This window comes from Labeo rohita, chromosome 7 (assembly GCF_022985175.1).
Source record: "Labeo rohita strain BAU-BD-2019 chromosome 7, IGBB_LRoh.1.0, whole genome shotgun sequence".
Taxonomy (NCBI): domain Eukaryota; kingdom Metazoa; phylum Chordata; class Actinopteri; order Cypriniformes; family Cyprinidae; genus Labeo; species Labeo rohita.
The window spans coordinates 12037329-12064874 of record NC_066875.1 but is presented as its reverse complement, the minus strand read 5'-3'; the positions used below and the strand labels follow the sequence as shown (position 1 = coordinate 12064874).

Below are 27546 nucleotides of genomic sequence, written 5' to 3'. Positions count from 1 at the left end.
ATGCTGCACGCATGCGCGTCAATATCTGCTTCAGATGCAGTCTGACGCGCACATAGCCAATCATAATGCACCATAATTCATAATTATTTGATAATCATAATTATTATGATTGCATAATGCAATCATAATAATCATATCCAACTTTACATGCACCGTTTAAGTGGTTTTAATACTTAGATTTTGTAATACTCAGAATAACATATACCATAATTATATCGCAATACATCTGAAAAAATATCACGTGACAAAATATGCCTTTTATTCATGCATAACCTATTTCTTTATCTATTACTTGTCAAAGAATTTTATTTAAGAGTACATCAGCAAATAATGAGAAAGAGAGAGCGAGAGAGAGTGAACACTTTGAAATTAATGTGTCTTTTATTTACTACAAAAACCTAAAAAAATAAAATAAAATAAATCATATACATGTAGGCCTATAAGAAAGCCAGTATTCATCAGCACAATAACTTAGCTAATAAATTACCATTGACCAAAAGAAAAAGTTACATACATTACATACAAGCTATATACATTTGTAATAGGCCCAGCTTCACAAATGCCATTATTTATCCCTCACTTTAAAGGGGTCATCGGATGCCCATTTTCCATAAGTTGATATGATTCTTTAGGGTCTTAATGAAAAGTCTCTAATATACTTTGATTAAAAATTCTCAATGGTTTTGTAAAACAACACCCTTTTTACCTTGTCAAAATGAGCTCTGCAAAAATCATCTCATTCTAAGGGGTTGTTCTTTTAAATGCAAATGAGCTCTGCTCACCCCGCCCCTCTCTTCTCTCTGTTGGAATGATGAGCTTGTTTACTTTAGCGGTATTTAGCCGCGTTTAGCCGCTAAACTTCCTAACTAGGAAAGGCGATCGCAAAGATTCATAAAAAAAAACGCTTATACATACTTCTGCTGTAAGTGAAGCTGAATCACAAATGATTCGCGCGAACATAGACATTTATATGTAGATGGGGAGGCGCATTCCATTCACAAACAAATGTAATCCACTGCATCTTCAGCGGCTCAGATGTCGGGAGTAATTGACGACCACTATGTTGATTATTACATCCAGCAACACAACACCTCAATGGCTCAATCGGAGATATTCTTGTCTAACTTACATCCCTGCTTCGGCACTGAAACAAGGTGTCATGAATCTGGTCGGTGATCTGCGGTCCGCTCACCACCAGACATCGCTCTCGCTCTATCATTTCACACAGACTGTTGCACTATACCCCAGACTACATATCCCACTATCCACCACGCTGATTGCGCCAGGCACCTGCGGCCAATCAGCAGCCCTATAAAAGCCACGGACTTTCACTCGGCAAGCGCTGAGTATTGTGGAGTCTTAATGTGGAGAACTTTATCAGTCGCGTTTAGCGCTTTCCTAGTGCTAGCACTGTTTCCTAGTTTCCCAAGTTTCCTAGTTCCGGTATTTCCTGTGTTTCCTAGTTTCCTGAGTTCCTAGTTTCCTGAGTTCCTAGTTTTCTGAGTTCCTAGTTTCCTGAGTTTAGTATTCTCGCCTGGCCTTCTCGTTTCGTCTGTCTCGCCGTCTGCCTTCCTGGACTTGCTCGTTTTAAGGATTACTCTTCTGGCTCTCGTTATGGATTATGTTCGCCGTTGATCGACCCACGCCAGCCTCAGGGACTTCTATTGTGCCTCACCCTAATATACCTGTTTGCTGTTGTTTTGACCCTGCCTGTCTGACCATGCCTTTGTCTCGTCCCTTTAATAAAAGCTCGCATATGGATCCCCTCGCCTCTCGTCTCCCTCTCCATGTTACACAAGGAAAGTTACTGGACTGTGACAGCTGGTCTGAGGTAAAACGCTTATGTCAATCAATTTTCGTGGGAGTGGCCTCTGTCGGTGTGACGGCATCTGAGAATGGCTCGATTTGAAAAAGGGGATATTATTTTTACAGATTAATTAAAAACCACTGCATGGATTTTTATCATTATAGGGTAGATTTGTTCAAACACTGCCAACGCACATTAATGTTCAAACAACATGAAAAAGTGAAGTTTGCATCCGATGACCCCTTTAAAAGACTGCAACTAGCTGCAACGTTCACACCATGCTGTAGTTACCATAATACCATCAACGCCAAAGTTCACTTGCTTGCAGAACTCATAGGCTGCATCTGAAAACCTGGACAGCTGACTTACTGTCTCACTACTTTATCAGACAATGACTTTCAGCCAGTGTTTACATGCAAGGGCACTTCACAAAACTGATTTTAGATTTGCTTCTAAAGGCAGCGTAATGGTTTAATGATCTACAACAAAATAGAACCAGCTTTGGTGATAACTAAACAAATATTTAATTAATATAATACTGATTTCTAGCTAAAAATAGCATCAAAAGTGCAGAAATAAATCTACATTTACACACAATGTCCACCAAACAGCTTTCAAACAAAAGAGTTTCAGACAACTTTTCAGATTTAGATTTTTTTTTTTAGCTCAAAGATTTTTACATTTTATATTTTCCTTTTAGATATGGTAAGTTTAACCACTTTACATGATAAACTACACAACAATCACCATTAAATGCTTTAAACTTAAACTGTTTCTCACACTTAATCAATGATGCTCATGCATGCCATATTGTGAATGTCACAATCACCAGTGCCCTGGTTGTCCTCTAGAAGTTGGCACTCCACCCCTGATTATTGTCGTTCCTTCATTTCCCATAACTCACTACCTGGGCTCATCATCCTTGATTGTCTTCAGCTGTATCTCATTAGTTTTGTTAGCTCACCCTATATAAGCCTGATTTTCTCTGTCATTTATTGCAGAGTCTTGTGTGTGTTACTGCTGCAATTCTGAGTCCTATTCTTATTGTTTGTTCGTTGGTTTGTACCTTGTCACCTGTTTTCTGAATTTCTCCTGTTTACCTGCCCTTACGAAAAAAGAAGTTAATTCAAGTGTGGTATTAGTATACTTCTTTTAAACTAAAAAACAGGAAAGTATACTTTCAGTCTACCTTTTATGTACTTCTCAGAAATGTGCTTTATATACTTATCAGAAATATACTTAAAATGACATTTGAGTATACTTGACTTATACTTAGAAAAAATCTAAATATACTATACTTGTAGTAAATATACTATCAATATACTTATACTAAATATACTATACAAATATACTATCAGGGCTATACTTGTGCTCTGAGAATCCATCATTTTTATACACGAGAGATGCTATTACACATCTTCTGTACAGAATTTCCAAAACACAAGTGAAGAAGAAACCAAAACAGATGCTTCCACACTGTAAAAAATGCAAATACATATTTTCCATTTTACGAAACAGTCTCAAATACTAATAAATGCTATTTTCTTGAAACTATATAAAAACCCTTGGCAGACCAACAGAATAGGCAGACCAACAGAATAGGGCTGCACGATTAATCGAATGCGTTTATGAGGCGCGCTTAGTCAGTAAAGCCGGTACTTTGATTAGTAGTAAAGCTCCATCAGGTGCGTTCAGCTGGAGCGGCAATTAATACACAGAGCCGTAAATCACTGACAAGCAACGCCAAATCACGCTCATAATCACAGATGAATCGCATTCGATTATGAGTGCGATTTGGCATAGCTTGTCAGTGATTTACGGCTCTGTGTATTAATTGCCGCTCCACCTGAACGCATGTGATGGAGCTTTACTACTAAACTACTTTTTTGCTGTTTGCTGACTTCATTTAAACTTTTTTGTTGTCGTTTTGTCATTATTGTTAGTTATTTGTTGTACTGTGATGTAAAGACCTCATCTTTTTAATATTTTTCTGATTTCCATTGTTCTTGATGATTGTGTATCTAGTTTTGAGGCCTAGATTCTTTTCAACCACTTATATCCATTTCCTGGATGTCTTAGTTTTGTAAAATGCTTTACAAACAAAGACGACATTGTCTATATATTAGACTAATTTATTTATAATGATTTGTACATTCAGATATTCATAACAAAATATATACAAATTAATACCTAAATAGGGACATAGTAGTATACTTAAAGTATGATTTAAAGTTCACAAACAAGTGAGTATGAGTAAACTTGCAGTATAAAACTACTAAACTAGTTTTACTGAGACTATACTTCAAAGTGTACTAAAATGCATAAAAAAGTATTTAATTAATAAACTATCGGTATACCTATAAGTTCACTTTTAGTATACTTGCAGTACAAACTGAAAACTACTGGTTACTACTAGTTTACTACTGTTATACTTAAAGTATACTTTTATATACTAGAAAATGGGCCAATTTAGTCCCAAGGAGTATTAAAATAGTACACTTAGAAGTATACTACTAGTACACTGATATTTGTATACTTACTACATAAAGTATACTTAAATATATACTTGAACTTTACTGAAGTATACTTAATAAAATAAACTTGAAGTATACTTCTTTTTGGTAAGGGTGTCTTTTGGATTACCTTGTTTACCTTAATTCCTGCCCTGGTGCCTTTTTGGATTTTTTTTTTCTTGGAGTTCTCAGCCATCATGGACACCATGCTAGAGTCTCCAACCATCATGGACACCACTAGGGATGTCACAATTCTCAATAGAGAATGGGAACGATGTCAGCAACGCACGGCATTCTGGGACTTTCGGACACGGAGACTACAGTCTAGACTGGGTAATAGTGGAGGCAGATGTTAAAATTTATATTGTACATTTAAAAACACATTAGAATGGAGAACACTTGCTGTGATATGAACTTCCATATCTGCTGTTATGACCAGAGTGGAGAACGGATCTAAAATGAAAAGTGCAATTTTATGCTTTTCATCTTGAAACAACACAATGGCAAAAGCAGCTCAATGAAAATAAACAACTTCAAAATCTGGCTTTGTCATTTTATTACAAATCATTTATTACAAATTCAAGTGGATCGGAAATTATGAATCTCTAAGTGCTCACGCTATGAATAACACGTTTGGAAATGTAATTTAATTTGTGATATGACTTGTTAAGATCACTGTCCTTGTTCATAAAGCAACTCATCTGATTTACTGTTCAGCAGCTCTTTGTAAGAAATCATGTATTTGTTCAATTTAAGTCCAGTAAATCTTATTGCACTTTATCCCTTAATGAAATTGGGGCAATATGATATATGAGTAATACATCATCGTTTCTCAGTTACAGTCCTCACGTACCATCGCTCTGCATATATTGCATGGCCCTCTTATTTAACCTGATTCAGATAACCAGCTAGTTCAAAGAGAGCTCCATGACTGAACTGTGTTCCGATTAACATGGTCCCTACACAATGTTCATTGCTCGCTGCTCCTTACTCTCTCTGAGAACCACTGCCTGCATTGTCTTCACACACAGACAAAGCTTACTAGAGAAGTGTGACATCTATAAATAAATGCAATTTAATTGCATGTCTTGCACACTTTAATGCTAGTTGAATGGAACACATACGTTGTCTTCAAAATGGAATCGGGGGGAATATTTCAAGTTCGCAGGGCACTTATTTTTGAATAGAACAGACATCTGAGATACACACAAAATGTGCAGAGCAGTGGTTCGTTTACAAGACCAATTGGCTGAGATCAAGCTATAGTGTGTTTATTTTAACTGGCAGATATATTAGTGCCACCTAGTTATTAAAAACTGCAAAAGAGAAATTAATTCAGTCCTGTGTGTGGTACATTAGAAGGCGACCGTATGATTTCTGTGAGTGTGTTTGTGTCATGTTCTGGCCACACGACTGAGTGCTCGAATGAACGCAGTGGATTTAAATATTAGTATGTTTATTCTAAGCAAGTGCAAGCGGCTCTTAAAAATATGAACACAAATATAGTCATTTTCGCCTTTAGTGGTTTGTATTTATTGTCACTGTACACTATTTAGCGTGTCCTAAAACATGGCGGCGACTACCCTGAATGCAATGTGCAGTGACGTAGATTCCCATGCTGTATATAATATCGAACCACTCGGTACGTCATCCACGGTTCAATACGTGCTTGTGAATTCATGGTTTTTCGGTTTTGCATTTAAAAAATGTTGTTGTTTTATTTATCTCAGAATTTGCTGTGTGTGCCCGTGATTTCACATGCTGAGATAAAGTAAGGCTTCTCCGCTTATATCTGAAAAAAGCAAAACATGCAGAGCATCTTCCCTTGTAATGACATGCAATGATAAGCCTTTCTAAATCTGTTGTCCAACAAAGGAGTTATAAAAACAACAGTTATAAAAAACATTATAACTTATTTTTAATTCACAACATCAGTTGAGTGTTTAAAATAACGTATGCATTTAATATTAATAATGTATGTTGATTACCAATGGTTTACAGATATACTTAATCGTTATTAAAATATACAAGATGACTTGAAGAACACAGATAAACCATATATTACTGCAGACGAGTGTTTATTGTCCTTACATTTCATCATTCAAAACGTTTAACATTATATCTTGTTTTTATTCAGTTACAGCGATAGTGATGCCTTTATCCATATTAGAGATTTCCTGGCTGGAACAGAACGTAATCACTGGTACTTGTTTGAGGCATATTTGGATTTTCTGCACGAGGGTGCCCTCTGGCGTCCAGTATTAATGAAACCCATCCTATTTTGTGTAAAAATTGAAAAAAAGAATACCTAATAAATTACTCAAAATAAATATTAAGCAGACATATAATAATCCACGTTTCTTTCAGTGTACATATGTTTACAGGAGTATTTTGTTGTTAATTTGAGAATTCAAAAGTTGAGCATACTCAACAAAACTGATAAGTTACAGCGATGATTCATCTGAATGCCTCTGATTGAAAACGCAACAAAATTGTTTGTAATTGGTTATAATGCAACACTATTAAAAAGTCTAAAAAGAATTAACTTATGGTGTAACACGAGTAGATGTTGATTTAATGCCGCAATAAATGCTTTCTAGTCATTATTTTTACTTTGTTAGCAACAGACTTAATAGATTTAATTTGTTTGTGCAGGGACATTTTTGTCCAATTTGGTGGCATTTTTTTTTCCCCAAGTCTCCGTGGCCAGGCCTTACACACGGTCCGCCTATGCTGTCCTGTCTTGACCACTGAAGTCATCCTTGAGCTTCCGACCATGGAAGTCATTCAGGAATTCTCTGAGAGTCCTGTTACAACCTTGGATGCTGTGTCTGAAACCACTAGCTGTCCTGTCACGGACAAGGAGGCTGTCTCTAAACCCTCAGGCTGCACTGTCATGGTGCAAGATGCCATTCTTGTACTCTCTGCCTTAATACATCCACGAAGGTCATTTCTGAGTTTCCTGTCTTGGAATTAGATTCATTGATTGGTTCTGCGAAATATAAATAAATAAATAAATAAATAAAATAATAATATATATATATACTTGCATTAATAAGCTGAATGCAGAAGCGCCCTGAGTAAGCATTTGAGTTTAACTAGCCTAGGCTAGTAAAACTAAGTTTTAGAGGTCCTTGAGCTCCATCTGATAAATTGATCCACAAATCAATTTATCGACATCCCTACATTTATAAACGTTCTGCCACCACTGAGATGACCCCAGAGGTCAACCTGGAACGCCCCGTCAGTCCACTGTGCTGTATGATCCAGTTTCATCAGATCTGCCCTGGGGATCCTCAGCTGATGAATTGAGTCACCGAGCTATTAATGGTTTAAACTTGAATTACTGATGTAAACTGGTGGGTAATACTGTATCCTGTATCCTAAAACTGAAATCCTCTGTCCTTATATGCAGTTGGTTTAAGGGAATGATTGTTGACAACCTTGGTGTCCTCACTGACCAGCACTTAAAATTTGATAAACATATTGCTGCCGTTATTGGATCCAGCTTCTATCAGCTTCGATTACTTGCTAAAGTGAAACACTTTCTCACCCCCAAAACTTTAGAAATGGCAGTTCATGCATTCGTTACGTCTCGTCTAGATTACTGCAATTCTTTATATTGCGGTATTTCCAAATCTCAAATTGCTCGTCTACAGCTTGTACAAAATGCTGCAGCAAGATTTCTTCGTAAATGCCGTAAACATGAACACATCACTCCGATTCTGAAAGATCTACATTGGCTGCCAGTCTCTCAGAGAATTCATTTTAAAATCCTTCTTTTTGTCTACAAATCTCTACATAACCTAGCACCAGCCTACCTCTCTGAACTTCTTCATCTTTACTCTCCTTCTAGAACACTAAGATCTTGTGACCAGGCTCTATTAGTAGTCCCACACGTGAGGCTCAAGCGTAGAGGGGCACGGGCATTTGCGGTAGCAGGGCCCCAACTTTGGAATATCTTGCCTTTAGAGATTAGAATGGCACCTTCTTTGTCTTCTTTTAAGTCCTTGCTCAAAACTTATTTTTTCTCCTTAGTGTATTAATTCTATTATAAAGAAGTGTTAATAGGTTGTTTTATTTTTGTGTGTATTGTTTTTGGGGTATGTTTTCCGATTATGCTTTTCTGTGAAGCACTTTGGTCAGCCTGAAGGCTGTTGTAAATGTGCTATACAAATAAATTGAACTTGAACTTGAACTTGTTTTGCCAGTTTTACTTTACCCAGTTGTTCAAGGATTTGTTTGTTTAAGGATTTCTTAGGATTTATGAAGTGGAGCAAAAATTGTGTGTTTATTTTATCTGCTACGTATTATATATTGCTGTATTTTTTGTTTATGGATCCAACAAACTGTTAATGTAAATGTAACTTGAGTCCAAGACAAAGTCTGACATTTTTATACACTTAATCCATGCTTTCAATATTATGAACTTAACAAATAAAACTCTATTCTTTGAGGGTGCTTAGAGTCTAAACATTTATCAATAAGAACAATGCCCAAGTTCATATTGTCATAGATCTTTTTATTGTTTCTTTCATTTTTTTTTTTTTTGTCTCCTCAAGACATTCAGTTCAGTTACCAGGTATTAAATTAAATAACATGAAAACATTTGTCTGAAAACTTCACAATTCTATTTAATGATGTCAGTTTCTCCACTTCTCACTCCAAATCCTGTCCTTTTCTCTACTCAGCTGCACAGAAGAATTAAATATTGTAGCACCGTAGAGAGAGAATCTACTCAAAAAGAAAGCATGTGAACAAGTTTATTACAAAAAAAACAAAACAAAAAAAAACAACACAGGTCAGATAGCTAAGGTTTTAGCTAACTAGTCGAAGATGATTCTAAGATGTGCTGCTTGATTTCTATAGTGCTACCTGTACAAACATTTTTTCCAGTTTATTTACTCTAGTTTGGATTGTAAACACTGAAGCAACAAAGGTAATTGTAGTGCATAATGAAATGTAAAAAAATATCCCAACAAAGCAAGTAATTTTATGTCCAAACTTCTGTGAAACTTTTGCATGACAAAGTCATATATATAGGGAGCAAGATGGGTGGGTGGCATCCAGAGAGGGAGGATCATCCCAAAACTAGAAACCAATCAATGTACAGAATTTTCAGTTGCTTTTCACTGTCTCAGCTGGTTTGGACAAAATTTTTTTACATGGGTGAGCTTGTATCACTCGTTGCTTTATCACATCGCACCTTGTTAGAATATGGTGTTAGTATAAATTTTAAAAACATAGTTCTCATATTTTGATTTTTAAAACCTAGCTTGTTAAACATAAGCACATTGATATGATATCTAGATATTGTCACCACAGTAGATTTCACAAAAACGAAACAGATTCTCCTTTGAAGATTTATTATAATGCATTTATATTATTTTTTTTCTGCTTATACCTATTTGTTGTGAATGAAAATGTGTGGAGAAAAAACTAAATACAGTTTATACTTTGTTTTGTCAGTCTTTTCATCAGTTAAGGTCTCTCCATGGCTAGCAATTTTGCTGTCTTCAGATGGAGAAGGTAAAATATAGTAATATCAATGAGTTAATCCAGTCCAGACCCATCTCACCATTGGGTGTGAATCTATGATTACCTATAATGCTGGGGTGTCCAATGGTTCAAATCTCCTTTGATGATTTTAGTCATTCCATCTTTGTGAAGTTAAACACAGCTGGAAGGGTGGTGAACCTTAGGAAAGATTCTACTGAGAATATATTCTGTAACTAATAATTGTAGGGGCACACTTTACAATAAGGTTAGTTAACTCTAGTTAACTACATTAGTTAACATGAAGTAAGAATGAATAATACTTCTAGATCATTTATTAATTTTAGTTAATGCTATTTTCAGCATCTACTAATGAATTATTAAAATTACAAGTTGTGTTTGTTAACATTAGTTAATGCACGGTAAACTAACATGAAGAAACAATGAAGGATTGTATTTTTATTAACTAATATTAACATTATTAATATTATTAATATTATTATTAAGATTAAGATTAATAAGTAGTGTAATAAATGTATTGTTCGTTGTTTGTTCGTGTTAGTTAATACATTAATGACACCTTATTGTAAAGTGCTAACAACTGTAGAATTGATTTGTATTTAATGTTTTCAGCTTCTTATTTTGACCATAAACCAATGCAGATTTTTTCTTAAATAACTGATGACTACCTGGGGTTTTGTTAGTGGTTTCTTTCTACTCATCTTTCTCTACTACGATTTCTCCATGAAGTACTCTCCTCCTCTGACGCAGCATGTGGAAGAACAGCTGAGGAAACACTAAAAGATAAACAGAGAACAATGAAAATAAAATGTAAAATACATTTATCAAACCATTATAATCTGAAGTGGTTTCATCAGCCTCAGTTTTCCAAAACTTTAACACAATCCCACAAGTTTTAATACACACACACACACACACACACACACAAAGAATAATAATAATAATAATAATAATAATAAATAAACTATTGCAAAATGCAATAATCACAGAAAAAAAAATTACATAGGAATTTATATTATATCAGGGTTGAATATTAATCTGGGCTTGGGGCAAAAAAAAAATTGCTGTGCAGACAGTTTCTTTGAATATAACAGGAGATTTTTATTTATTTATTTATTTATTTTTTTGTGCAGAACTCATGTTGAACCAAAGTCACTGGTCACTGGCCACTGGCCACTTATAATAGGGAATGCTTATAATAGTAATAGGGATTGCTTGCTTTCTGTATATAATTTATTTTCAGGTTACTTAAAACAAGGTTAACTGAAAACGTCTCGGTTACATCTGTAACTCTCATTCCCTGAAGGAGGGAACAGAGACGTTACATCATAACTGACATATTTGGAGTCCTACTTGGGGGCCCAATCATCTCTGAGCTTAAGAAGAAAAGGCCAATGAACACTGGCGAGTGGAATTTGCATGCCAAGCCACTCCCCCCTACATACGGGTACATAAGATGGTGGCATGCATCCACTCATTCAGGTTTATGCTGAGGAGCTGAGACGCATCCCGGCATTCAGCGTAGTTCAGGATTGTGGCAGGAGGACATAACGTCTCCATTCCCTCCTTCAGGGAACGAGGGTTACAGATGTAACTGAGACGTTTCGCTTCAGTCGTACTCTACGACGTTACGTCATAACTGGCGTATTTGGGGTCTTGTAAGATGTGAAATTACTTCCTCATGAATTTAAAGTCCAGGAACTCTGACAAAAACAGATGCCATGCAACAAAACAATAAAACTAATCTGGAGAAGAGATCTTCAAAGAGGCCAAACAACATCACCCCCTCATTTACGACCCCCTTCCTCCCTCTCCTCTCCCCTCCCTGCATCTCACTCTTCTTCCACCAAAACAAGAATGCCCATATACCATGTGTGTTATATCTTGTGAATATGTTGGTTTTTCCCTTTCATGTTTGGTATCATTCTAAAGGACCATCCAGTGCATCGTGATATGCCGTGATGGCCGCGATGAACACATTCAAAGTGGAGGGAACATCCTTCGCTCCAACTTCTCCTGCAAGAAGGAAAGCACAACTTTGACCGAGCATCTCAGGGGGTTCACTCAGCGAGAGGAGCACCACACAGCAAAAAGACCTCACCTCAGAGCGTATGCCAGCCTCGTAGAGGGGGCTCTAGCCTGATTGATAATGTGTACCACGGTCTGGGAAAGGCCAGTGAGGTGTACCGCATCCCATCCTGCTGGACACCCGGGGTTGGAGTCGTCATTCTCGGGAAGAAGAGCTGCGTCCGTCACTGGAAACCAATCGTCAGACAGCGAACACCCAGGGAAGGCGGGGAACCCAACCTCCAGCCTGGCGGTCGAGGCTGCCCGGAGGAACATGGCCATCAACTTAGCCTCAGACTCCGACTGCGCAGCCACCACAATGGCGAATCTCCGGCGTCAGACCCTCCACTGATGCGCGACAGACATCTTAACTTTTTCATGAGCACTGAACGAGACGCAAGGCTAGTGCTAGGATGAACCGGCATCGATATTCAGAAACTCAAAGGTAATATGTTGAGAGGAGCCGGACCTCCGCAGGGGCTGACCTGATGAAGCAATCCAGACTATAATCCTCAGGTCTCCCATGCTTCCAGTCAATGCAGCCTTGGGAGTCTTAAATGTAAGCTATGACCGAGCGTAATAATGGGCATGCCCACGCAGCATGGGTATAACCCATTCACAAATGTCATCTCGGCATGCATTTGTTTACATCCCAGACCTGTAAGACAGCAATTGTGACTGTGATGAGGAATAAGGAAACTATCGCTCCATAAAAGCACACAATCTGAGATGTGTTTTGTAAAAGACACTCTCAACGACCATGTATGCTGTAGGAAATTGCTCTTTTAGGCTGGATTGCCCAGGGGAGGACCACAGCACTCATCTGAGCGCAGCAGGGCAATCTCTCCGCTAAATGCAAAGAGAGGATGTCCCTTACAGCCGAGAAACTCCCACAGCAATGAAGGTATTTTCTTTCTTCTAGTAGAAGCGATCGACTCCGAAGCAAAAATCTGAACTGAGTGGATGCGCCATCTTATATACCTGTATGTACGGGGGAGTGGCTTGGCATGCAAATTCCACTCGCCAATGTTCATTGGCCTTTTCTTCTTAAGCTCAGAGGTAATTGGGCCCCCAAGTAGGACCCCAAATACATCAGTTATGACGTAACGTCGTAGAGTACGACTGAAGGGGAACAAAACACTGGTATGTTACTTAATTAACAATAACAATAATAATAATTTAAAAACATGTTTTGAAAAGTTATGTAGATGGTTGATTGTTTGTATGACTAAAAGGTGTCTCAACCATTGCAAAAAGCATCTGTTTTATTTCATAGATTCATTTCATAGATATCTATCTAAACTACAACGTAAACTGCACACACCCATATCAAAAACATGCAAAGCAATTGTGTTTATTTTTTAAAAGGTATGTTTCTAATAACTACCTAGATAAGACAGTTTGGGATGTTAGTATGTGCATTTTATACATGCACCACTCTATCAGTCATGGTCAGTTTATTCCTTCCAACAATAGCAGGGTTTACATGATAAAGACTGATTTGGCTGGTAGCGTGATAGAAATGTGGCAACCCCAATTAGAAATTGGTAACATACAAGAAGACATTTTATTGTGAGTTGAGTTCTTACATGGGATGTAGGACAGCATGACGATGATCAAGAAGTAGTAATAGTCAAAGGACACATTGTATTTGTTGGGGAGCCTCAGGGAATACATGCCAGATCTCCGCACATACGGTAAGGCGGCATGTATGGTCAGCAGTTCTCCAATTACTCCCAAGGGGTACATGACAATAAACAGGTTATACCTAAAGAATATGGGAGAAATGAAAAAGACAAAGAATGATTCAATTTAACATGAGACATCACATATTATAAAATACACATACCAACAATTACTATGTAGAACTATGCATAATTTAGTTACCATGCATCACTTCACAAGATATTACATAAAAAAAAAAAAAAAAAATACATGTGGTTAATTATAATCAGGTTGAAGAGGTAAGTTAGGCATATTTGTTAGGCTGTTGCAAGAAGCATGAGGCAAACCAGGTCTGGGTGGGACAAAATGGCGCAACCATCAGAACAGCCGGCAACGGGAGGATTCCCGGGAAGCAAACAGGTCCACCTGGGCTTCTCCGAATCGATTCCAAATCAGCTGAACCACCTAGTGATGGTTTCTCCATTCTCCGGGGAGGGTGAGCTATCATGAATTGTCAAATCCTTTAAAGGGGTCCTATTATGCTTTTTCACTTATTGAATTTTAGTCAGTGTTTGGTGTGTACATTTGGGCATAAAAAGTATCTACAAAGTTATAAATCTCAAAGTCCACTCCAAAGGGAGATATTTTGTTTTTAAAAAAATCCCTTTTCAAGAACTACAAAGAACGGCTCCTTTGGACTACAGCGTTGTTTTCCGGGTGCTGTGATGTCACAGCGTGGCCCATTAGAATATCATTAACATAAATCCTGCTTACAGAAATTCAAATGGTTGGGGTGTGGGGGTGTTTAGGGATGAAGTGGGGGATTAGTCTAACTTTAGCGATGCAGCGCAGAGAGCCTCTGCTGGGATGCTTCAACAACCCGCAGCATGGAAGGTATAAACACAAGCACTGACTAGAGTGGCCGTGTCAGAGCCGTAACGCGCCACAGACATGTGCAGTGTAGGGGGGTGGAAACACATGCCGAGGCACAGCTGGTGTGACTAGAGTGGCCGCGATCAGCTCTGGTGGCCATGTTGGAGCCCTAATGTGGTTTTTCGAACCACCAAGCATGAGAGCATGTTCTAGTACAACCCAAAAACAAAATCAAGACAAAATCAATAGGACCCCTTTAATATGCTGACTTATCCATCGGATCATGATCTGATAGATCGTAATCTGACTCTCTGATAGCAAGGATCTAACCAATAAATATTTCACTCCATTTGCCCAAGATCAGGATTCTTTAAAGGTTCATGAAACCCTGGACTACTTTTCCTGAGATTTTAGCAGAAGTATTTGTGTTGCACATCATAGATGACAATGTTAGCATCTGTTAATTTTAATTGTTGGATAAAACTGGGTAATTTTGAGCTTTTTTGTGCTATTTTTATCTTCCGGGGTTAAAATCTACATTGTGCTGACGTCACAGTTTGTGACCTTTGTAACGGACTATAGTACTTCGATGACGCGCTGGTGTCTCATAATTATTCATGAGGCAGCGTTTTCTTATCCTATGAGAAGACGCTTCGCCTAATTATTCACGACAGCCTGTGTTGATTTGCTATGACAGACACTTCAGGCTATGAGATTGGTATATTAACTGAGAGAAACATTTATGGATCGAGAGAGATTGCTTTATAAGAGTTCGGCACAAACGCGATTCATTCATATAACGTTAGTGAGTGTAATAGTGTTTTTTTTACAGATCCTTGACGCAACCCATCTAAAGGATTATAAACGCCGCAAAATAAGCCTTAAAAGTTAATAGAGGTGCAACAGCGTGTTCATGTATATGTTTTCGGTGCAGAGTGCAAATGTCTTTGCATTTATTTGTGTTGTTAACTAAATTGGAGCTAAATTAAACTGTCTCAACAGTCTGAACCTGAAGTTCACTCTCTCCCCTCTTCCCCCTCTGCTCCACAGCACACCACGCCCACTTTTGCAGCATTTTTCAAAACAGTGATGAAACAGGGGGGTTTCATGACCCTTTAAATATCCTCAAAAATATGCAAAATCAGTTTATAAGTGCTGCCCAGAGCATTAATTGGGAGGCATTGCATTTAAAATAGTTTAAATTTAATAAAAATAATAAAAAAATGGGATATTGCTCTAAAGGTTGCAGATAAATCTAAATTAAGCAGTGACAGACATACTTTTACTTTGTTTCGAAATAGGGTAGTTAAAGAACTATGGGTAGCTAAAGCTTCTTTTTCACTATAATAGAAAAAGCTTGGATCTAGACCTTATCCAGACCAGATGGTGGATCAGGATCAAGGGATGACCTCCACAGCCCTTATTGTCAGCGGAGGCCATGACAACAATGGTTTCATTTTCCACTGTTATGCTGATAATGGAGTTCTTTGGAATGTATAGTAGTCACCATTTGAAGTGGATCAAAAAAGTTAATCAAAGTTGTCCTTAGACAAGAAGGGATATTGTTTTAGTTTCAGGACAACTTTGATGAAAAGTTTTGATCCACTTCAGATGTTGACTACTGTAATACAAATGTCAGTTGTTGCCTTGGTAACACAAGTGTAATGTAAACAGTGAAATGGAGGATGATCAGACATTTCTGTTTTTGGGACTCCTTTTTTATCTCTTATTTACTTTGTTAAATAACAGAAAAAAAGGGCACTCTTGACGCAAAAAATAAAATAAACATAAGGAGACAACAGGTATACCAACAAATGCTGAGGAAATATGCATGCCACCGGAGATGGACACAGATGGTAAAATTCCTTTCTAAAAATACCACATTTATTGACATTAAGCTAATAATGTAGCATAGCTGTTTACTTGGTTGTTTGATCAAATAGTGTGCTTCTGCTTCTACCAGTGGTGTATAAAGTACCTGAAAGCCATACTTAAGTAAAAGTACAGATATCTTAACAGAAAAAGACTTTGGTAGAAATTGAAGTCACCGTTTAGAATATTACTTGAGTAAAAGTCTTAAAGTATGTGATACTTATTGTACTTAACTACAAAAAGCATTTTTTTTTTTATCTTAAACGTACTTAAGTATTGAAATTAAGTATTGTCAAACCTGCTTTCCAGAAGTCCGTGTTCTTCTGACTTCTGACTATTTTGTAGTAAGTAATGAATGTGCTTCAGGGAAATGTATCTGAGTAAAAGTATACATTTTAATTAGGAAATGTAGTGAAGTAAAAGTAAAAGTTGGCTGAAATATAAAAACTCAAGTAAAGTACAGATACTCCCAAAAAATACTTAAGTACAGTAACAAAGTATTATTACTTTGTTACATTACACCACTTAGCATAAGCACTCTACCAGCACGGTTTAGCACGGTTGTCTAACTGTGCCGAGAATTCCGGGCCTAGAACAGTTTGTAATAATGCTGCACCGTACCAGGCTCACGTGGAAATACAACTGGAACCGTATCTGACAGTCTTTAGAACCGTTCCACTCGATAGTGGAAAAGCGGCTTTATAATTTATAATTAAGAGCATCTTCATGGCTCTGACCTTTTAAGTGGCCTCCTTTGAGTTATCCTGCGATTCCATCAAGAATACATAGCCATCATACTGGATTCTGAAGGAATGTCACGATAAAGTTCCACCTGAGGTTGACTTCTTGTGGTTTATGTGGTGGCCTAACAACAGGGCTGTCCTTGACTAAAGAATTTTCTGGTTTACTAGCAGTCGTTAATTTTAAGCATAAGTTGACTTAGTTGCACATTTATTAAACCATATAAATCATAATAATGAGCCTTTAAATGCCTACATAGCCTAAGTGCTGAAGCACATGCAAAAAAGCTTGCCACAGCACACCACCAGATATAATAATTATGAATGTGTCAAAGACAGCAAGCAGACAGAATGTTTTAATAATTCATTAATAAACTACTGCTCTCTTTGTTTTCGGGTTAAGAAATTAAGTCAGAGACACTGACTCATCATCTCCACGGTTGTGGTCTTTACAGATTCAAAAGATGCATTACTCCTATCTGTATGACCGAAAATGTGCCACTACTCTTCCATACTCCACACAGACACTTAAATAATGTACATTTTTCTAGATTGACATTAGATCGAGCTGCCATGTAAAGTTGCTACTAAATACATCTTTCAGATGATAAGCCATATTTGAGGTCAATTAATTAATGAGCATATGGATGTCCTGCCTGATGTACTATAGTAACACATAGAGCAGCCGTTAATGATCTGTCCATCACGGACTGTGTGACTTCACCAATTCATGCAGAACTTTTTTTTTCTGCGACTACTAAAATTTTGGTCATATTACCCTTATTGTACATGGCTGCACAGAGGAAGACAAGATTAAGAAGTGCCGTGTGGGAGTAACACACTCAACCAACATCAGAGAAGGCAGTTTTTGTCAGAGCCCTTGTTATTCTTAATTTTAACATTAATTTTCATTTTTACACCAGACATATATATCGGTTCAAAATTTCAGTTATCGGTCTACTTGATCTATAATAATCGGTATCGGCCCCTAATATCGGTCGATCCCTAATTTTAAGAATACTTTTCCCATCAGCTGGTTAAAATGCACAACAGTGCTGTATGCTGCATCACAGATGCATACGCACTCTGATGTAAACAAGCCCAACATTGATGGGAAGCGCATGGCGGAACGAGCGAAGGAGAAGCGCTATATTCGCTCTCTGACAGCAGGTGGCGCTGATGGACCAGCAGAAATGCAGTCATTACCCTGGTAACCCTGTAAACAAAGCAGCTCATTTCTGTTTATGAACAGGATTAGAATGATTTAAACAGCCTTTCAGATTTTTTCGGTACAGTGTTCATCACAGCGGCAAATACTTGAATACTTAGACTTTATAGGCTATTTATTTTCAAACTTTTTTTGTACATTTTAATCTGGACTACAACATGCCCTAGATATTGTCTGAAAATGTTTTGATTCTTTATTGTTTGGTCACAGTTTACCATATAACGTGATGAAAGCAATTTAGCAATTATAGCATCATGAAAATTTTTTACCGTCACATGCCTATGCACATTAAATGTAAATGTAAAAGAATTTTTGCAAAAATCTTTATATCTCTGGAATACTGTGGCACTGTGTTTAAACTTCTCAGGTACCTCCAGGATATGCCGTCAATGATCCCTGTTGATTTTTGTGCTAATATGTCAAGTGGTTCAAAAGATATTGTAATTTACAAATTTCAAAATTGTCTGCCACAAGTGGTTTGTCTGATCCATCTGGAAGAATTGACATCTGCAGACTGCTTGATCCAAGGAATCCAAGGAAAGTTTTTCTGTTCAAACTGTTCAACTGTTCAAAAGTTATAAGCAATAATAGGCAATTTTTCATATCTCACAATTCATTGGTGGCACTGTTCTCAACACTGGCATGGACCCTCATAACACTGTTAACATTGTTGATGAAGTGTACCAAGTTTCATTTTGATTGATCAAAGTTTGGATACAGCCTAGATACAGCCTCTTAACTAACTTCAGGTTGACCTCATTTCAGTTCACAGCATCATAACTTGTCAGATGTACTAAATTTTATTTTTTCTAAAACAAAGCATTCAAGAGTTTTTTTCAAACTGATAGAGGCACTATAGAGTTGGTCCTAGAGACCCCAAATTTGGTTAGATCACTATTCATGACCATCACTACAAGTGTGTCAAATGTCATAATTTTCCTATGTTCCCTTCACATGGCTGACATTGACTCCCATTCAGGAAGAAGGAGAAGAATCAGTGCAGGTACAATAGAGGCTACAGCCCCTAATTAAAAAATATTTTGGTATGCATCTTAAGGGAGCTGTTTTATAGATTCCCAAATTGGAGACCATCAGACAGAATTTGCCAGATTTTTGATGATTATCGTGGGTGAGCTTTTGAAGTGGCAACCACACAGTGATTTGTGATATCTACATTTAAAGAAACTGAGCCTGTGATGCAGACCAAGGTAACAAAATGCATTTTTTAGTTAAGTATACCAGGACAACAAATAACTGTATTGTCTATTTTTAAAAGGACTGTTCACATTGAGATTCAATAAATACAAACCCTTACAAAGAAGAAGTTTATTCAAGTGTGCTATTAATATGCTTCTTTTAATTTTAAAATTACCCACATTCAAGTGTTTATAAAAAAAATGCAAGAATACAATGTTTTTGTTTAGCAGATACCCTGATATACATAAACAGGGACATAGTGGTACACTTAAAGTATGATGTAAAGTTCACTTAAAGAAAGGTTACGAGTATACTTGCAACATAAAGCTACTAAACTAGTAGTTTACTGAGACTCAAAGTGTACTAAAAATGCATAAAAAAGTATTTAATTAGTAAACTATCAGTACAAACTAAAAACCGATGTAAACTAGTTGTGTACTTGTTTACTACTGTTATACTTATACTAAAAAGTATACTTTTATATACTAGAAAGTGGGCCAATTTAGTTCCAAGGAGTATTGAAATAGTACAGGTATACTAGTACACTGATATTTGTATACTTATTACATAAAGTATACTTTAAAATATACTTGAACTTTACTTAAGTATACTTTATAAAATAAACTTGAATTATACTTCTTTTCAGTAAGGGAAAAATCTTAGAAATCTTAGACGTGTTTTGTTTGATGCATAATAAGATTCTTCACCTTATTTGTTTCAGAGTAGCAACAGTTTATCTTTCCAAGTAACGTAGCTCTGACATAGCAACACCCAACATAATCACTTGCATTTTATGCATCGTATGCACTTTATTCCTTTCATTTTTGGTATTTATTTAGCAGTTGTTGATTACTCTTGCCCGTCTATTGTTAATAATTTGTTTTATTACACTTGTGTCTTCCTTGTGTTGATAATACAGTAAGAGGTTCTACAAGTTCAAGAATCACATGGTCATCTGTGACTTGAGTACCCATCACTACACAATGTCGCCTCCCTATGTTTGGCGAAAGCAAAATTCACTATAAGCGCATCAAAACAACAACAACAACAATACCCTAAACTCAGTGTACACTTGTCTTACAGACATGAAAAATAAATGTATAGAGAGCGAAGTGTCTACTTTCAAATGGAAAGCAAATATTCTCAGACTAATCCGTATGAAACATACATACAGGCACATCCACTACTGCGGAGATTGACAAGTCCCTAAACTCAAAACTCAGTGTACACTTGTCTTACAGACATGAAAAATATATGTATAGAGAGCGAAGTGTCTACTTTCAAATGGAAAGCAAATATTCTCAGACTAATCCGTATGAAACATACATACAGGCACATCCACTACTGCGGTGATTGACAAGTCAGTGTCGCCGACTTCATCTCTTAGGCCAAAAACATTTATGCATGTGCTAGAGCACTTATTAGGCTATATAAGCAATTAAAGTCTTCTTCTTCTTCTTCTTCTTTTTCTTCTTTTAAATGGCTTATAAATAAATGTGTGACTAGTCGACTAATGCTTAAAATGAACGACCTAGTCGACCAGAAAAATCTTTAGTCGATGGCAGCCCTACTTTCCGTACATATTAAAATGTAAATTTGAGGTAAAAAAAACACATGGAAATTATTTGCCGTTTTTTTTTTTTTTTTCCCTATTTACTACATTTAATTGCTTGGTCAGTGTCGTGAGTTTTGGTTCTTTTGCTGTTGAAAGCCGTAGTGACCTTTGAAATAACTGAAATCATTTGTCTCAATGAATATGAGCATATAATGTGGTCAAGACCTGCCTGGAACTACGTTTGTGGTGTGTTTCCATGAAAATAACTGCACACCTTAGAATGTTCATTAGCCAATCAGATTCAACCATTCAGCAGCCCACAGTTATCATTACAGAAATGCAGATGTCTATGTCTTCCAAGTGTATTTTAGCAAACATTATCATTACATGACTGCAAGTTGGACAGCATTTCCAACCATAATGCACCTTGTTGTGATCACTGGTGATCAGTTCTGCACAGAACATGCTCATGCTCATTTCAAAAGAGCATAATCGAAACATTTATACTGCAGGGAGATTCACAGGAGATTCTAAAGGTTCTAAGTTGTGGAGCTCAGACTCACGCTTTGGTTATAATTATTAAGGAATAAACATTAATTAGATGAGGACCCTATTCATTTGTATATAAACAATGTCTGCAAACAAGCTAAACGAATAGTTAGAAACGATTGAAGATACAAACGCACATAAAGATAAATTAGAAAGAAAAGGGAAAATATGTTTATTCAGTTATTTTACTTATTACAGCAGCAGAGAACTAGCTGTTGCTAAAAAAATTGTAGCAATTTAGAGTTTTAGCAATACTACTACTTAAGGATACAGAGAAACTGAAAATTCTGTTTCTCTATGCTACAGAATGCATGTGAGCAGAGCGTAGCGAGGAGCAGATCAGTGCGGTGGATCATATAGGCTATATTTTGTTCGTTTACTGAAAGTAACATAATTAAAAATTTTGGCAGCCAAAATGTCGGTGCATCCCTACTACTACTAATTTTAAAATAGTGAAATTACAACACTGATATTTATGGCTGTGTAAATCATGTTATATGTTGTGTTTTCAAATGCGCAGCACTTGTAGAGATGTAGTTTGTGTGGAGAAACGTACTGCAAAACAAGCCACTCTGCGAAACTTAAAACACTTGATCATGAGCTAATGATATATGTTAAAGAACACACTGCATAGCAGAGAATCACATCACGAAGGGTGTACAACTTGTGTGTAAAGGAGTTACCACACCTTAATTTGAGAAAATAACTTAATGTCACCCCAAACAACATTAAATACATGTCTAGTCTAGTGTTTTGAAAAAGGTCACACAGACAAAACAAACTAAAAAACAGTTTTTGGTCATTAAAATAATTTTAGCTAAAATAAGACATGTTGAAACCACACCATGCAGAGTGAAACCAGTGAAACCAAGCAATGCAAATTCTGCTGTTAGGAAATTAAATTTAGTGACTTGCCACAGTTATACCTGGCCCACTTGATGAAGTATGGCAGATGATTGAGCAAGTTGAAAGTGTAGAAAGAGTAGCGAGTGATCTCTGTAATCGTCCAAACTACTACGAACAATATCACACTCTCCTCGTTCTGAATCTTAGCATATGTTTCAAATGAAAGGAAAAATGGTAAAATGTTAAAAAAAATTTATAGGCTTTAGGGTTGTAAAATATTTGAGAATTAGTTAATGTCCATATCATGCACACTGACCTGTCTGATGCTGTTTGTAACAAACCAAACCATGAATATCCGAGAGCATACTTGGACCCCAGTCACAATTACAGATGTCCGCACAATTCCTTTAGCACACCAAAAATAACACCTGAAAATCTCTTCATACATCTGGAATTAAATACTTACATAACATTTTAAAATGCAGTACATACCAATAGCACAGTGTCCAACCTGAAATAAAAACAGAAATAATGAGCTAAGAACATTTCCTTCAGAAATAAAAAAAAAATGAGTGCAAGAAAAAGAAATGAAGTCAGATTCAGAACACAGATGCAAGCATGCTAAAAGACACAGCTCTTCAATGAACCCATTTAGATGCTGCATATCTTTTTACCCAGACCCATAAATTAATAAAAATCATAGAAAACATTTTAAATGGCTAAAATATGGTGAATATTTTAGCCATTTTGTGGATATGTTGTCTCATAATAATGCTTCCGGGTCACATTTCCCTTTTTTTTGGTGCAGCTCAGACATGGTATAGAATTAAACTTATTCTTTATTCCATAGGTTTAGAACACACTAATAGTACAGCTGGAAGTAAACAACAGTACTTCTATATCTGCCTAAGCTGACTCAGAGGTAAGGTTACAATGCTTGAATGACAAGCACCATCTAATGGTCACACTTAACATAACACTTACGTCCACTGCAGTGAAACAGTGGCACTGCACAAACCACTGGATAGGCAATTTACTTGCACAACAATTTACAGTGAGCTGAGAGTTCTTATACACTGCTTCATTTATTTAAAACATCCACAGAGCTCATAATGAAAAGTGAATACCATTCAAAGCATTACTATGCCCTGCTCACTTCAAAAGCGCAGAGGACTTAAAGTGAATACTTTGATAGGTTGCAAGGCATTACTGTTACTGTTACTCTTAAAAATGGCTGTTGACAATAACCCACACAAAGCCGAATGTTGAAGGGTCTAAATGTTTGAAGGATCCTACCTAATAAGATTAAAAAAATAAAAAAATAAATAATAAAAAAAAATCTTTTAATTTTTTACCATCACTACATTTCCTGCTTGTTTCTTTTTCTCTGCCTGTATGTACTGTCTTTTGGCAGGTAACAACGTGTTGATTATTTTGGCTATCATGCTAACATTGTGACAGAGAGAAAAATTTAACATGGCTGGATCTAACATTCCTGACAAAGTTAATGCTGGTCTTATATTGTTTAATTTGAATGTTATCTTGAGCAAACGGATATATGTTTATAACCAGTGTTGGGCAAGTTATTTCCAAAATGTAATACATTATATATTACTAGTTACTGTCTTTTCAAAGTAATTAGTTACATTACAATATTACTTTCTCTGAATTGTAATGCGTTACACTACTTTTAAGTTACTTTTGAGTTACTTTCACCAAAATATCCACAGAAGTATGACTAGGCATTATAAAATACCAAAATGTAGTTTATTGCTGCTCATTATAGTGGAGGATAATGAGGTAGGTCAATATAGCATAAAATTATAAAATCATATTTAGATAGGCTACCGGTATGTAAGTCTACATTAACACTACTTGTAGTTTAGGTTAAACATAAATAAGCACAAAATTATTACATTTATAAATAACGCCGGTAAATAAAGCAAATTTTTATAATGTTCAACAGGGGCGATTCTAGGATTTTCATTTTAGGGGGGCTCAGCCCCCAATGAGGGTATAGTAACAAAAATGAAATAAATAAATAAATAAAATAAACAAATTTTGTCTAATAGCTGTGGTATGCTATGCTTATTGCAATATTCCACTATATTGAATAGATAGGTATAACATTTGATTACTGAATAAGCCAAATACAAGTCTTTCTGATCTCACACACACGTTTACTGTACAAATACAAAATTTTACTGTTTGCATTTCTAGTACAAGCCTCTTTCCTTAGCTGAAGTATGCAAACCTCTTTGCCACATGCACTAGAAACAATTGAAAGTTAAATTTTCAAATGAAAATGGCAACAGGATCGTTTTATAAAGTATGCATTAATGTGCTTCATTTTAGCTGGAGGAAACAGCTGTGGTGTGATGAGGGGTGAACACAGCGAAAACGTAGGCTACAGTAGATGCTTCATATTCTGAGTTTGCATTTCACTGTTTTTATACTGAATCTGTTTTTTGTGAGTGAGATGAATTAATGCATGTTCACATTTAGTCTAGAATACAGTAACATCATGTTTACTCCCAATTTCCCGACAGGAGACTTGTCAATCAATAAATGGGGAAAAAAGTAACAGGCGTTACTTATTTGAAAAAGTAACTCAGATATTTTCTTAGAAATTCAAAAGTAATGCGTTACTTGAAAAAAGTAATATTATTACGCAACTTGAGTTACTTGTAATGCATTACCCCCAACACTGTTTTATAACTGCTTAGATTGTTGTAGCAAAGAAAAAAAAAAAAAAGTGTTAGCTCTCGGTGCTTAATTTACAGAATGTATCTGCATCTCTCGTGTGATGCTTGGTAAATACATATATTAATAAAACACAATATTTCTGGTTTAAATCCCACCTTAAGATATTTGAAAAAAATCACCTCAGTTTTCAAAATTAACTTTGAGAATGCACCACTCAGGATTATGCAATCATAAATGCCAAAATCCTTTTGTGAAAGGATTCAGTTGCTCACTTTTGCTTTGAACATAGTGTCACCTTCTTGCAAATACACAAATATACTGTTTGGAATTCACGTAAATAAAACAGGACGTTAACATGCAGAGTGAGGAACTCCAATATTTATAAAATAACTAACCAAATAAATGAATAGAATGTTCTTCCAATGATTACTCCATGTGACCACTGGACTAAGGGACATGCCCATAAGTCAAATGTGAGAAAATTGCTTGACTGATTTTTTAATTCAGTTTCCTTAGTGTAACTTGTTTACAATTTTTAAAGGTGCATTTAGCAATTTTTGCCAAACGATGTTGATATTTGAAAGCACCAAAACAAACACTCCCATACCTCAACAGGACCTCACCCCTATTTTGATATCTCTGCCCCACACATATACACACACACATATCACATATCACAGGAGAAGTAAAATAAAGTGCAGGTTTATATCACAATGGTGGTTAAATGCAGCTGATCTTACCTCTAGTAGTGCAAATGTCTGGAAAAATTTAAGTGTCCTGGCTATATTTTTGTACAAGCCTTTATGGGTGCTTTTCTGAAGGTAATACCGGACCATGGCAACAGCCAGTACGAGCCACCTGCAATAAAAGACCAATTTAAAAAAAAAAAAAATAAATACAAATACACTTAAACAACAACACTAATTTAAAAAGAAAAGTCTATAATTTATGCTTTACAGACTGTGCTTTTCACTCTAATTTCAGGTAAAGATATAGTACATACACATAGTGTAAAGTAGTTTGTCACTTAAGCCACATTTTTATGCATGAAATTCATTGCACAGGAGAATAAAATATCAAACTAAGTTTATTTTAATTAAAGAGAGGTATCATTTGCATATTTTTTAAGTCAAATCAGCTAATAAAAATACAGCTTTATACAATTTAAATTAACAATAGATATGTCAATAAAATTTAAAAACAAAAGATATTTGCACGCTTTGTTTTTCCATCAGATATTAGTGAAACATCCATAGTTGATGTACTTTTGAGTACAGTTTATAAGCCATGTTTAAACTTGCTTAAACGTAATAAAAACTTAAATTTCCTTCTTTTTCTTTTATCCCACCACAAAGGGAAAAAAAGGTTTAAAAGTGCAAACCAAATGAAATGTTTTTGTGACATTTGCATGTTAATTGCAGTTAAATGAAGAATGTTTTATAGTTTATAGTTTACATTTATATTAAATGAAGTTAGCTGAACTTTAGAGACTTTTGTGATCCACTTAATTAGGACTTAAGTACATCTAGAATGTCGTGATAAGCATTTATGTAAACTGAAATATATTTTAATTTAATTTTTGTTTAAGCTTGTCATGTATTTGTGCTATTACACATTTTTTTCATGTTGGGATTTTGAACATTGTAAATGCCTTAACTGTAAAGGTAACATTCAAAAACACACTGCAGTTAAAATTATATAAGTACTTAACCTGCTTTATATATGCGCTTTAAGTCCACACCAGTTTAGAGCACGTAAGTTATGTTTAACTAAAAAACGGGTGCACTGAGCTTTAATTATAATAATCGTGTCTTTTATTTTTCGTAGTTACATTTTGTCTATCGAGCATTTTGCCATGCCGGGGCCAGAGTTCCAGTGTCAGCGCTAAACATATCACTGCGACAGTTGAGGAGACGGGGACGACACGTGCAATACAGTCAACCGTATTAGGAAAGGCTGAGCACGCTTCGGTAGCTGTGAAGAATATTCCTGTTACTTTGTAACAGCTGACCTTTCTAAAATAAAACTAACAATTACGTACGCTAACTGTGAGTATTTAACGCATTAGTCTATCTTTAAGGTTTTAAAGTTGTCTTTGGTAACCTAACAGTTAGTCGAATGATTTACAATGGTCAGAACTATAAACAGACACACGACTGCATTCAGCAAGTACATTGAATAAAAGCTGTTCAAACTTAAACTTTAACCAGAAAGTACCCAGCTGTCATGGCGATATTGTAGAACGTAAGCCATGCCGTTGCGATGGCGCCTTTCGTCCGCTTCTTGTTGTTGGTTTCTTTCTCCTCAACAGTTCCGTCCTCCTCGCCAGACGCCATGGTACCGGGTACAGAATGCGAAAGTCACAAAAACATTGCGCCAGCACAGCTGTCGACGGGGGCTGGTCATCCTTT

General features: G+C 36.2%; 1 protein-coding gene across 1 annotated transcript; it reads right to left on the bottom strand.

The window, feature by feature from the left end:
- Window positions 1-8839: 8839 nt before the first annotated feature.
- hacd1 (3-hydroxyacyl-CoA dehydratase 1) lies at window positions 8840-27546 on the bottom strand. Its single transcript, XM_051115840.1, has 7 exons — window positions 27353-27546; window positions 25876-25993; window positions 22922-22940; window positions 22746-22834; window positions 22510-22631; window positions 13494-13672; window positions 8840-10613 (listed from the first exon to the last, which is right to left on the bottom strand). The coding sequence occupies exons 1-7, from the start codon at window positions 27469-27471 to the stop codon at window positions 10531-10533; spliced, it is 729 nt and encodes a 242-aa protein (XP_050971797.1). The 5' UTR covers window positions 27472-27546; the 3' UTR covers window positions 8840-10530.